At 40.7% G+C, this 13478-nt stretch overlaps 1 protein-coding gene across 1 annotated transcript in view; it reads right to left on the bottom strand.

Moving 5' to 3' along the window:
- Positions 1–758: 758 nt before the first annotated feature.
- GM2A (GM2 ganglioside activator) overlaps positions 759–13478 on the bottom strand; it is a 13820-nt gene continuing 1100 nt past the window's right edge. Inside the window, exons 2-4 of the mRNA XM_032211112.1 lie at positions 9645–9797; positions 3121–3303; positions 759–2056 (exon numbers count right to left, since the gene is read on the bottom strand). Coding sequence (XP_032067003.1) covers positions 1886–2056; positions 3121–3303; positions 9645–9797 — 507 coding nt within the window. The 3' untranslated portion in view covers positions 759–1885. The remainder of the gene's footprint in view (positions 2057–3120; positions 3304–9644; positions 9798–13478) is intronic.

Raw genomic sequence — 13478 nt, 5'->3', positions numbered from 1 at the left:
TTCAGTAGTCCAAAATATCTAGAAGATAGTCTGAGAGCTTGTAGGGTATAGCACCTAAGGTGCTAGAGTAAAAATGGGAAACCATGTTCTAGTTTTCCCTTAGATTGTGAAAACCAGCTAGGAGAACTCAATCAAATCATTCCTTCTAGGTCCAAAACAGCTTCTGTCTCTAACAAGCTGGTGATTAAGTATCACTTCATGGTATGTCAGCTTTGCTTTAAGAATTGCAGCCAGTCCAGTGTAAAAGAAGCAGATCCTGCAACAAACGCTCAAAAAGAACAGCACACCAATAAAGATGCCTATTATAATGGCTCATTGTTAATACTTCGCAAACACTGTGATAGGAAAAGGTTTCTAGTTGTAACATACTTTGCTGAGTCAGCAATAATACTCTTGTTGCATCAGAGAATAGCAATAGCACTTAGACTTATATACTGCTTCACTGTGCTTTTACAACCTTCTCTAGGTGGTTTACAGAATCAGCATACTGCCCCCAATAATTTGGGTCCTCATTTTACCCACCTCGGAAGGATGGAGGGCTGAGTCAACCTTGAGCCTGGTGAGATTTGAACTGCCAAATTGCCGGCAGTCAGCAGAAGTAGCCTGCAGTACTGCACTATAACCACTGCGCCACTGTCACTCTTATCACTTGTCAATCATTGTTTCGAGACTGAACCTTCTGTAACAGGATATTTATACATGGCATTCAAACTATGGCACAATGTCACATTTAATTGATATCTTATTTGATTATCTCCTGGGTCACTAATTTGTTCTCCAATTAGACGATCAGTTTTGTTTAATGCACAGGATGTACAATATGTTAGAAAATAATAGATAGTTGGGTTCTACAATATTTGTAAGTGGAGCCAGCTGGTTGCTTAGGAACAAGAAAATCAATCTTCAAACAAGGAGAGAAATGCTCATTTAGAGGAATATGTGCTGCTTTGCCCAGCAATATTCCTGCAAGCACTTAAGGTTTCTTTTTTAAAAAAGTTAGTGCATTCTTATATGAAAATGGAAACTGCTCACTTTAAAAAAATGCTTCTTTTCATGGTTGCTGTGACTCACCTCCCCAAGAAAACATTAAGAGTATGAATAAAAGGACAAGGACACAAGTTTTTTATGCAGTGGATAATACTAGCTAACAAAATGTACCACTTAAAATAAGGATATAAATGGAATGTATTGCAAAAACTAAATGGGAACAATCCTGATTTTCTCAGTATTTTTCTTAGCTCCCTCATTCACAAAGCTCAACTCAGGATAAAAAAGGCTAATTGAATTGCACAAGGCATCATTCAGAAACAGTCCATTCCTAAAAAAACAACAAAAAACTATTTCTGGTATACTAGAAGAGGCACTCCATATAGGTTCTGTAAAGTGTCAGAGAGGTAACCAAATCTGGATAGACTGAAGGAGCATCCACAAAGTAGAAAATGTAATTTCTCCAGGGTTTTTTTGACACCTGGTTCAGATTATCCTGTCATCAGTGCACTTTCACTACCTCCTGCCTTGAAGAGGCCTCTATCTACCATTTAAGATTCTGGAATGTAGGGAAATATAATAAGGGAATGCTGCAGTGGAGTGCTCCAATGCTTGGCCCATTGCACTGGCAATGTGTCTGCTAGCTAAACATATGCTTAATATATGCACATTTCCATTGCTATAATTTGTAAAACCTGATCCTTAATAAGTTTTAGATGCACAGACAACTTTTTTCTAATAAGGAGCATTATTTCCAATCGATGCTCCCAGTAATCAACAGCAGTCACAAAAGCAGTAACTATAACCCTTCCTCTTTAAATGCTGCAAAATAACTCTTCATGTTAGTCGTAACAGGATAGAAAAAAGCTGGAAGAAACATGGCCCTTGACACTGAGACTCAGTGTAGCCACCGCTTCTCTGACTGCAAGGAGAAGGAGAACTTGGTGCAGGACATTTCTTGGGCCCCGTTGCTCAGCACAACTCTCATCTTGTAATCTCCATTGGTGAGGAAAGTAGGCAAATCCATGTTTGGTATGAAGAATTCAGAGGAAGGAAGGTTGTAGGTACCCTGAAAAGAAGAAAGACAAACCATCCCATCAGTCTCCATAAATTGATACACTGCCTTTCCCTGTCTATCAGGGAAAGGCAGTTTATCAGTTTCAATACCAATAAACCACACCAAGGATATCATTTAAAACAGAAGCCGAAATGAGGAAGTGTTTACAGGATGAGCCACTGAACTAGCTCTTCAGCGTAACCAGTAGACGACCAATGCAAATTGCTTAAACAAAACTGTGTGCTTGAAAATAGCCCAGTATGGGTAAGTCCACTGTTTCTTCTATACTGTTATTCAGTTTCTCGAAGCAGTTGTGGATAGTCAACCTAGGCAAATCATCTATAACTCAAGACGCTGGCTAGCTCCTCCAAGAAAAAGGATAATTACTAGGGCAAGGTGGATTGCTAAAAGCAGATTTGAAAAAAGAACTTGTAAATTAACACTGGCAGAATAGCAATGAGCAATAGAATCGGGCTGAAATGGGGCAAAACAAGGAGTTCTGGAAAAGTTGCACAAGGATTGCATTTTGTGGTCTGTCTTTCCATAGCAAGCCATATGCTTTCACTGAAAATCCAGATCCCCCTTTGAAAGGTGCCCAGTTCTATTTGCAAGTTAATTCCTTTATTTTAATGCATCATTGTTTTTTTTTAACTGATAAGTTGTCAGAGAGATGTGCTGCATTACGAGCCACTTGAATGTATTCCTTTTGTAATTGTAAGGCTGAGGTTATGTAAATAGTAAAAAAAAAACTAAAATCTTAGAGCAGATTTTACTATGGCTGAAAATCAGTGACATGCGGTGAGGTTTATGGCTGGTGAGGCAGCCTTTTTCCTTTTACATTTTCTTTTCTTTTCATGATGACAGTGGTGAGGCTCTGCCTCCCCTGCCTGCATGTCCCTGCTGAAAATCCTGGCAAGTTTATTATCTACTTCTGGACAGAGCTGCATGAATGGAGGCACACAATTATTGGAGGTGTACAACTTTACAGAGAGAGGAGTATGAGGAGCTGCCGATGCCCAAAGAATTTTGTTGCTGTGTTTCCAAGACTAAGAAACAAAAGGAGGAAGAAGGCTCACCGCTTTGAATGGGCAGTGACATGGAATGCCGTAACTTTGCAGTGGCTGTGGACATGGCTCGCCTGGAGGGATGAGACTGTCCAGCATGGCGCAAGTATCATCATAGGTACAGCTCCCAAGCTGGTCCACACAAGGGATTTTTATCCACATATCTCCAAGCTTCTTCTCCAATATGACACTTGCCTGGAAATAGATGTGAGCATTAAATATTCTGTCTGAAAATTTCTTCATGTCATTAATTCAACCTGGTGTTTCTCTTCCCCCCTCCTCCCCCACAAATAGGATGTTGACAACAAATTAGTCAAAATAACTTGAGAAATCAGTGATTGCACATCAATTTTCTGAATGTGTATCACTATTTAGGCTACTTGCTTGGATGAAATAAAGCAATAAGACTCAATTCATCTTTAAATATAGGAGTGAGGAACTGAATCTGGTCCAACAGCTAAATTCAGGACCCCAACTTACCTGGGAGAAGATAAATGTGAGACACACCTTGAAAGAGATGTAAACCTCAGCCTCAGAAAAACTCCTTTTCCTTCTACCGCTGTCACCTTTAGGACAAAGGATGCGAGACTCTCCCAATAAGCTCAACTGGGAGATCCAATTGGAAGTTGCCATTTTACTTTTGTATTCATTTTGGGATAAAGTATGGGAAAAAGCCATTTGCAAAACATTGTTTAATTATAAAATGCACCATATTAAAAGAATATGTTCATGGACAGGATTTATTCTCCATGAAATCATCCAACATTACAGGACTTAAAAGGGAGGGTAACAATATCATTCTATAAGGAGTATTAATAAGCAAAACATGCACTTTAATGTTAAGCTATAATCAAGTGGGCACCCCTGATATAAACCTAATGATCAGACAGGAAACTAATGACAGCCAGATGCAACTTTTACTTTAATTAAGCAAGGCAGCTCTTACGTTCTCAGATATCATAAGCCACCACCTGTGAGCAGTAGACAGCTGTACAAATTCTGCAAGGTTTCTTCACACTCTCCCCATTTATATATTCTTTTTAGTACAGAAAGCAGTTTTCTCCAACCTGATGCTTTCCAAAGGTTTTAAGTTAACATGCCAATCCCCGCAACCTTGGCTGGCTAATAGATGAAACACCATCCTCTAACATTGTGATGGCAAGCCTATGGCACGCATGCCACAAGTGGTATGTGGAGCCCTCTCTGTGGGCATGTGAGCCATCGCCCCAGCTCAGCTCCACTGTGCATGTGCGTGGGCCTCCTGCCGGCCAGCTGATTTTTGGGTCTCATGTAGGAGACCCACATGTTTGGGTCTCATGCATGCGCATGCATGCTCAGGAGCGTATGCACATGCACAGGGGTAGTGCCCGCTTGTGGTCCACTTTTCCTCCCAGGAGGCTGCAGAGGTGCCTACTAGCCCAAAATAGGGCATGGAGGGTCACACGCATATGCGCGGGAAGCATGAGGAATCACATGCACATATGGGGGAGCATGGGGTGTGCTTGTGCAGGGGGTGGGTGCACAGGGGGGGTCATGCACGCACTGCATTATGGGTGCGGGCGCACATGCTTTTGGCACGCGATGACATAAAGGTTAGCCATCACTGCTCTAACACATCTGCAAAGTATCAGTTGATGTCAAAATATAACCTCTCCTTTCTCAGCCATTTATTCCCAGCCCGTGACGCTTCCGGTCCACAGGTCGTGAGTGTGACATCCTTGCACTAAAGGAAATCAACCCTGACTGTCCTTTGGAAGGACAGACCCTGAAGCTGAAACTCAAACACTTTGGCCACCAAATAAGAGATGGCTTGCTGGGAAAAAGACCCCGATGTTGGGAAAGACTGAAGGCAAAAGGAGAAGAGATGGCAGATAGTTAAGGTTGTGTCATTGACACAATGAACATGAATTTGGGCAAACTCCAGGAGACAGTGCAGGGCAGGGTGGCCTGGTGTGCTGTGGTTCATGGGGTCACGAAGAGTTGGATTGAATAAGCGACTAAACAATAATAAATGGCTCGACGCCATTGCTCTGTGCTGGTCCTCAAAGGGAAAAAAAGCCTTCACAAGCACAGTTTAAGTACACACAAAAAAAATCCCCTAACTAAGCTTCTGGGCTCTGACTGGATTGCCTCTTCCCCGCCCAAAAGCATGATAAGGATTGACATGACAAGTACTCACAAGGTGGGTCAGCCTGTGTGGTTTCAAAGGTCTCAGATGCTTGTCCTGTTTTCTGTGATGCTTCTGAGAACAGCTGAATCACTGCTTTTTTTCCCCCTATGCAAGGGATTCCTTCCCTTCCACATGTGGTCTGCCCACTGCTTTCAAATCAGCCCTGAGTTTTCCCACACCGCCTTCTCTATTCATAAGCAGGTACAATTTATTTCTCGCTCATTACCAGCACCTCCCAAACACACAGCGGAAGGGAGTCTGCCACATGGAAGTTGGGAAGAACTGGTGTGGACTCACTTCTCACAGGGTGTGTTTGTGTGTGCGTGAATTATTGAGTCACTTTACCCTACCTCATCCCCACAGAGGTCAGCTGCCACCGGGGTTAGCTACGATGCTTCTGTTTCCCAGAAATTTAAAATACAGCAAAGGGACAGTGACTTTGTGGTTTGCAACATCCACCGGCCATAATATCTAGTTAGGCGAGATGGGAAACCATTGCACTATGAAATGAAAACACAGGTGGGAGGAAGGGCATTCATTGAATGTCTTTGGATTTTTCTCCTGTTAGCCGGAGGAAGTAGTAACAGGCACATTTTTTTCCAGCTTTCTGAGTGTGGCTGCAGCTGAAGACGTCAGCAAACTGGCTTCCAACAACTTCTGAGTAGCAGGAAATTGCAATGAAATGCTCTTGAGGAACATGCCTGAAGGAATTGTACTTCCTCAAGGAGAGATGAGAGTTTGATGAGAGTCCCTGAGTATCATTTTTAATAATTAACCTAATAAATACTTTCTGGACTACCAAGTTGCACTTTTCCAAGTTTTGCAATATAGTATTTCTCTCTCTCTCTCTCAAAAAAAGAAAAAAATTAAAAATCTCTGTTTTAGTCCAAAGACGTAGAGGAATGTTTGAGGAAAGTGGAAATTGGACTGAATGGATTTGGGCATGCAGCCCCTGCAAAACTGCCATGGCCAGGGGGCAAACTGCACCCCTGGACAAAATCTTTCTACGGAATTGGAGAAATCAAGCATAGGTCACAGCAACCAAATAAATGAGTGAAATTAAATTATCAGAGGCCACACACTGAGTTTCTCATGATGGATTTTCTACTTATGTTCCATTTTCACAAGACTCTTATGTGGCCTCTAACATTTTAAACTAAATCCAACTTCTCCAAGTTCCCTATTGAAAGATATTAAGCTTACTTTGTTCTCTAAAGGGTAATTTTTCAGGCATTGCTATCAAGGCCAATGTACTCTTGCATAAATATTAAGAAAACCTCTAGGCCAGGGGTGTCAACTTGATTTCACTGAGGGCCGCATCAGGGTTGTGTTTGACTGCAGGGGGTCAGGGGTGTGGGACCAGAGGGCATGGCCAGCTCAATAACTGTTTTTGGCTGCGATGGCCTCCTACAGCCCTCTCCCAGCAAAAATGGAACTCGAGAGGGCTGTGTGCCCCACCCACCCCCCCAGTTCTGATTTTGCTGGCAGAAGCACTGCAGGCTCCTTCACGATTTCCAGGGCAGCCTCGTGGGCCAGATCTAAGCACCCCACAGGCTGGATCCGGGCCCTGGGCCTTGAGTTTCACACCCCTGTCCTAGGCCTAAACTCAAGAAAAATGCATGTCCTATGTCCAAGCATGTACTGTCTGGCCACATATGAGCAGTATCTCCTTCCCTCCCTTTCTTTAAAAAAAAAAGAAGGTTGGAGAAAAATGTAGACGATTCAGGTTTGAAAACCACCTTGAACATGTAAATGTACATATCATGTCACCGTTTTCTAGTTAGAAGCAAACCTCAGTTTGCCATTTTGAGTCAACCACAATTCAAGCGAATGAGCAAACCATAGCATTATATCTGAAAGGACTCCATATTTAAAACTATCTTGTGACTCTACAGCAGGAAAAGCCAGTGGGCTATCAGTTGATTCAAGCTTAAGTCCATGGGAGGAATACGGAAGGGTTGCAACACTAGGTGGGTCGGAAACCATCCTGGAGATTACCCAAGAACACAAAGTCTTACTACTTCTTTTGAAAGGATTTCATTCTATTTCATCTGATGTCCCCATCTCAGTGCCTGAAATCCAGAACAGGAAAAACAGCACTAGAGCTCAAAAAAAAAAATGGTGCTAGAATGAACACAGCTACGAGAACTAGTAACAGAATGATGAAGAAACCAGTAAGACAGGAAAAGACTTGCGAAAATGGGAAAGTAATAAGAAAACAGCGTACAACATCTGAGCTAAATGACAACTCACATTCTCAGGCCTGGGGCTCAAAGGCTCATATATATATAATTTTTCAAGACTCATAAAGTTTTGCATACAACCAGGTAGGTTGTATCAGTACAATCAAAAAATTCAAAGCAATTTCCATTATATTACACTGTGGGTGTTATCTACAGCCTTTAAGAGTCTTTGAAGGCTGACATCATTCTGGATGTGAAATTTCTGAAGATCTCCTGATTTTATTATTATCTCTTAGAAATATGGCTGAAGCTAGACTATGGCATGGATAAGTACAGGTAGTCCTTGACTTACTACAGTTCACTTAGTGAACGTTCAAAGTGTACAACAGCACTGAAAAAAATGACTTCCGACATATTTCACACTTATGACCATTGCAGCATCCCCATGTCACATGATTTACATTCGGATGCTTGACAACTCACTCATATTTATGACGGTTGCAGAGTCCCAGGCTCATGTGACCCCCTTTTGCAACCTTCTGACAAGCAAAGTCCATGGGAAAGCCAGATCCACTTAATAAATTGTGTTTGTTAAGTGAATCATGTTACTAATTTAACACCTGCCACGATTCACTTAACAAATGTGGCAAGAAAAGACATAAAACGAGGCAAAACTCACGTAACATGGATTTTGGGTTGAATTGTGGTTGTATGTCAAGGACTACCTGTAGTTGCTTAACATGAGACTATAAGCCAGAATTCACTTCCATTTTTAAAAATGTTTTATATGGCTACCTAACTCCCAGTTAGCTTACATAGGCTAAAAACATATAAACCAAATTAACCAATAACACTATGCACCAGGGGTGGGTTTCTTGCCCCGTTCCAATCAGTTCGGTTGGAACGGGGCCGGCGGCGTCCTTGTGCACACGCGCAGCACACGCATGCGTACTAGCGTCTGTGCGATGCTCCAGCTGCTCCTGGAGGATCGCGCAGGCGCTGTATGCGGCCTGCGCATGCGTGGAAGCGCAGAACTCGTCAAAACCGGGTAAGGAACGCGGGCGGGCGGGTGGGCCCTTCGCCGTTCCCGGAAGTTACTTACTTCCGGGTTCGCCAACCAACCAGTTCGCGGAGACCACCGCGAACCGGTTGAAACCCACCCCTGCTACGCACTATACGCTGAAATAAGTAGTATCACAACACAACATAAGGGGTGTCAAAACCACACATATTCCAATGACATTACAGGTCATTCAATGCTGAGTTGGTTCAAGAAGTTTCTCAACCTTGATCACTAAGAAGAGTGGACTTGAACTCTTAGAATTCCACAGCCAGCATGGAGAGTTGAAGTTCATACTATTGAAGTGGCCAAAGTTGAGAAACATTGTCCTAAAACATCTTCAAGCACCCTTACCTTTTTCTGTTTGGAGGATGGCCAATTTTTTTAGTCACAAGGAACTGAAAATACGAAGTGGGGAAATTATGCAAAATACATGGCTAATATGTTCCGTCTTTGGGGAGTGTTGTTTTTCTTGTTTTTTTGTTTCATTTTTAAGGGTGTAGGGCCTATTTTAGGGCATATAGCTTCCCTGCGTTTTCTGACTTAATATGGCTGGAAAGTGCAGAACCACTTTTCAAATCATTACACTGCTAAAATCTGGCCTTGGGTCTGCACACTATTCACTCCTAGTGTACTGGAAGAAATGTCTTTCTATGACAACAATTAGGAGTGGAAATGGCTTTAGTAAGAGGCAGCACTAAGATGGTTGTGAGTTATCTTGGAAACTAAGCAGAGTCTGCCAGGGTTGATGCTTTGATGGGGCATCAGCTGAGAATGACAGAGCTGCTGAGTGGACTGGAAAATTGAAAAGATCAAAACCCCAGAAGGCAGCTTTCTATTCGGTTCCAAGAAAACTACATGGATTCAGTCATCAGGATTTGAACATTACTCAAAGATGCCTTTATCTAGGAAAGAAAGAACAAGGAGGGAGCTGAAAAAATTGGGGCTATTGGTGTCCAAGTTGAACCACCACAAAAATAAAATCTTATATAATGCAATGTTACATCAGGCCTAGTTTACAGTGAAAGGCACCAAATAAATATGTTTATTTTAACAACTATACTACTATCAGAGATGCAAGTAACAATTTTGGTTTGGTTTTGATCCATCACTTTTCACGTACCTTTAGAGGAGCAGAGAGGATTATCGTGCTGGACCCTGTTACACTGACTGTCACATCTCCAGGGACAGCAATCGGATCAGGACTTACAGACAGACTCTTAATCATTGCAGGTTCCGATGGAGGACCACAGTTCTCCCATGCAAAGTTTTGGACCTAAATGTGTGAAGAAAGACCAGATTTAAACATGTGCATTAAGTTTGACAGGAAGACCTTCCCCAATCTCGTGGGAAACTCTCGGCTAAATTGGCAATTCAGCTCAAATACATCTGGAAAACCCCAGCATAAAGACAACGATGTTATGTTTTCCTTCATGGGATAAATAATAGTTTAAAAACTTGAAATGCATAACTTAATTAAGGGGAAAAGGGGGAGAAGTTGAAATATGCCTTTCTAACACTTTCTATCCTATTTTCGATTGAACTAATTGTAGATTTCCTTCCTTTTATTCAATAAGATCTGTACTTATATGATAAAATCTGCATTTTTAGACTTTTTCTGAAGGCTCCCATGATCCACCGCACTAAGTTTAAAGACATCAGAATGCTATTTTCCAAGATTTCTAGACTAAGCTTCTGCCAAACATTCTCTGTTAATTTTTAATATGGAAGACCATCAGATCATGTCAAACCCTCTGTTTGGAATCAGAAGAGATACAAAAAAAAAAAGATTTATGACTTCAGTTAATCATATATTTACATTCGGTTCCTGCATAAAACTTATTTACATAGGTGGCCTTCAAAAGTCCACAGCCAGAAAACATTTTTGTTCTTCTTGTTTTCTTTAAGTAGCAAAGTACAAGCCAGGCTGTAGCAAAACTTGAAAAAGGCAAAAGCTTTCTGAACAGGCAGGAGAACTAGAACAGGTTTCCCATCCAAGATGTCTTCCAGATGTATTGAGACTACAGTTGTCCAGGATCTTGGTCACCACCTCTGAAGAGCCCTAGATTGGACGAAGCAAAGCTAGAACGTTGCCGTGGCTCTTTGCTTTGCAGTATCATCCCATGGTGGTCTTGGGATTTCAACTATTCTACTACCTGCTGAAGAATTATCTTCGCAGTTATAATTCCACTACAGGTAGACCTCGACTTACAAATACAATTGAGCCCCAAAATTACGTTGTTAAGAGACATTTGTTTTGCCCCATTTTATGACCTTTCTTGCCACAGTTGTTAAGTGAATCACGGCAGTTGATTACGTTAGTAACCTGGTTGTTAAGTGAACTTGGCTTCCACATTGATTTGGTTAGTCAGAAGGTCACAAAAGGTGATAATATGACCTTGGGGTACAGCAACGGTCATAAACAAGAACCAGTTGCCGGGTGTCTGAATTTTGATCGCAGGATAATGGGGATGCTACAAATCTCGGAACTGTGAAAAATGGTCATAAGTCACATTTTTCAGTGCCGTTGTAACTTTGGTCATTAAATGAACTGTTGTAAGTCGAGGATTACCCATACAATGGCCTCACTGGACACTACAGACGCCATCAAAGTCTTACACTTCCTTATGAAAATGCAGGATTCGGCTGACCCAGCCCTTCAGGATTGGCAAGTACCAGCACTTTTAATTTTTAATGAGAAGTGCTTTCTGTGTAGGAGTTTTCTATCGTTTGTGGAAAGCCTTCAAGGGACTGGTTAGACAGGATGACTCTCCTTAGTTCCAATTGGTAAAATATCAGTTGAAAGCCACTTTTAACACAGAAGCAAGGCACCCCAATCTAATAATTTCATCACAAGAGTACTTCAGGTCTGTACATGTAACAGTCGTGACACACCTCAGAACTTCATGAGGATCATTGTGTCCCTTGCTCAATGAGGTGCTATTGGGTAAGTCTAAATTTACACACATCTTTAAAAAAGAGAATTGGGATTGCAGTTTAATTATTAAGCTTCATATTTAACAAACACAGCATTCTTGTGCAAAGACATTTTACCAAAGTGTTGCAAAACCTCTGCTTCATTTGCTCAATTGTAATCTATGGCAAACTGGTAATATGTAATTTGCAAGATACCAATAAAGGAGAATATTTGTAGCTCAGGGCTGAAATGAGGGGTCCTTGATGTTCTAAGCTTGATTTTCTTTATGTCTTTATTTATTATCATTATTTATTTACCCAAACTAGGTAACATCAGCAGTGCTTAGTAAAGTGTGGAATTTACTCTCTGTTTATATTCATGTGGCTTCAAGACCACTTCCATTAACACTGACAGAACAAGCCATTAGAATATAAACTGAGAGCAAACCCTACTCCTTACTAGCACTGATAATGTTACCTAGTTTGGGTAATGAAATGTCCGCATAAAAACAACCAAGCTCTGAGAGCACCAAGGATCCCTTATTTAGAATGTAATGTTTTATAAGTAACATTAGATTATTAGATTCCAAGCTAGGTATCAATTTTGAAAAAGAAGGTATTTAGGCCCATGCACTGATTGATCAATCAATAGCCCTCCAAAAAGCAGAGCTGTATATCCAAAAAGAATGAGTGTCTTATATATCCTAGAACTGCACCAGGAAATCATAATGCATATGGGAAATTATGTCTGCATGCTATGTCATGCATTAAATTTTGTGAAATTTCAAAATAACAGCTGTTCTTCTGAAATAAGATGGTGGACTTATTCCTATTGCCCATTGCTCTGTCTCCAAAATCAACCATCAATCATTTCTAGTAAACAGGAACATCACTTTGTTCACACACAGGCATGTTTTCCAGCTGCTGTTTCTCAAGGTAATATTTTCCTCTTTATCCTCTTTTGAGTGCTCCTGTCTGTTTTGGCTGATGTGGTTTATTTCCTTACAAACTATTTCCACAAGTCCAATGGCTACTTCACACAGGAATAGCCCTGAACTGCATCAATCATTAACATGATCTTATTGTCTTTTACAGTAATCTTTATCAGTAATACTATAATAACAGTAGTAATATTTTTATTATAAATAGAAGACTGACAGTTTGAAATCTGGCAAACGTTTCTATTACTATTACTAATTACTGCCAATTACTGCCAATTGACAAAGTGTACTTCACAAGCAGAATGCCCCCTGAGCTATTCCACAGCCACAAGTGCCCATGTACAATTAGGTGAAATCTGGAAAGATGCTGTTGATATATGTACACAATCCTAGGCTGAATGACTTAAAGTTCTAATTCAATTTACAGCAGAATCTTATGTACCACATAGAACCAATATCACAAACTTACTCCTCACTTACTGCCAACAAGAAGTTCATTGAACTACTTTGGATTGTTCCTTTCCTGAGGCCAGCAAGCAGTCAACAGCATATTTAATAACCAGAACCTTATTTCTAAATATTTTTAAAAGTCCTATTATTGTACTAGTTATTTGAGGTATTGCTTATTTTTATGTTCATTTTACTGCCCCGTGTTCTGTATTTAATATAGTCTGCCCTGAGATCCTTAGGATAATGGTCAGGTGAAACATATTTACATTAATAAATATTTATCTTGCTGCTACTCTAAAGGAAGGAGGATGGATAGGAACTCAGCAAAACACAATTCCATATATTTTGTGTGATAAACACCATTCAAATTTGCATTCAAGAACAAGGCCTTGAGCAAGATACTATCTATATATACTATCAGAGGGGGTGACTAATACAATTGTAATTATTATTATCTCATTGCTGTTTGCTCTGTTCAAATCTATATGACCAAGAATACTATTAGAAGTTTTTCCTTAGCCTGGATCTAAATACACAATTACACAGAAATAATTTCTCCATTAAGATGAGGCTTTGGGAGTCCCACTAATTATGCTTGGAGTATATTCCTATTAATTTCTAACAGGAAGGTTTCTATGAATGAGTAGCAG

This window comes from Thamnophis elegans, chromosome 2, assembly GCF_009769535.1.
Source record: "Thamnophis elegans isolate rThaEle1 chromosome 2, rThaEle1.pri, whole genome shotgun sequence".
NCBI lineage: Eukaryota > Metazoa > Chordata > Lepidosauria > Squamata > Colubridae > Thamnophis > Thamnophis elegans.
This window is presented reverse-complemented; position numbering and strand designations above follow the sequence as displayed.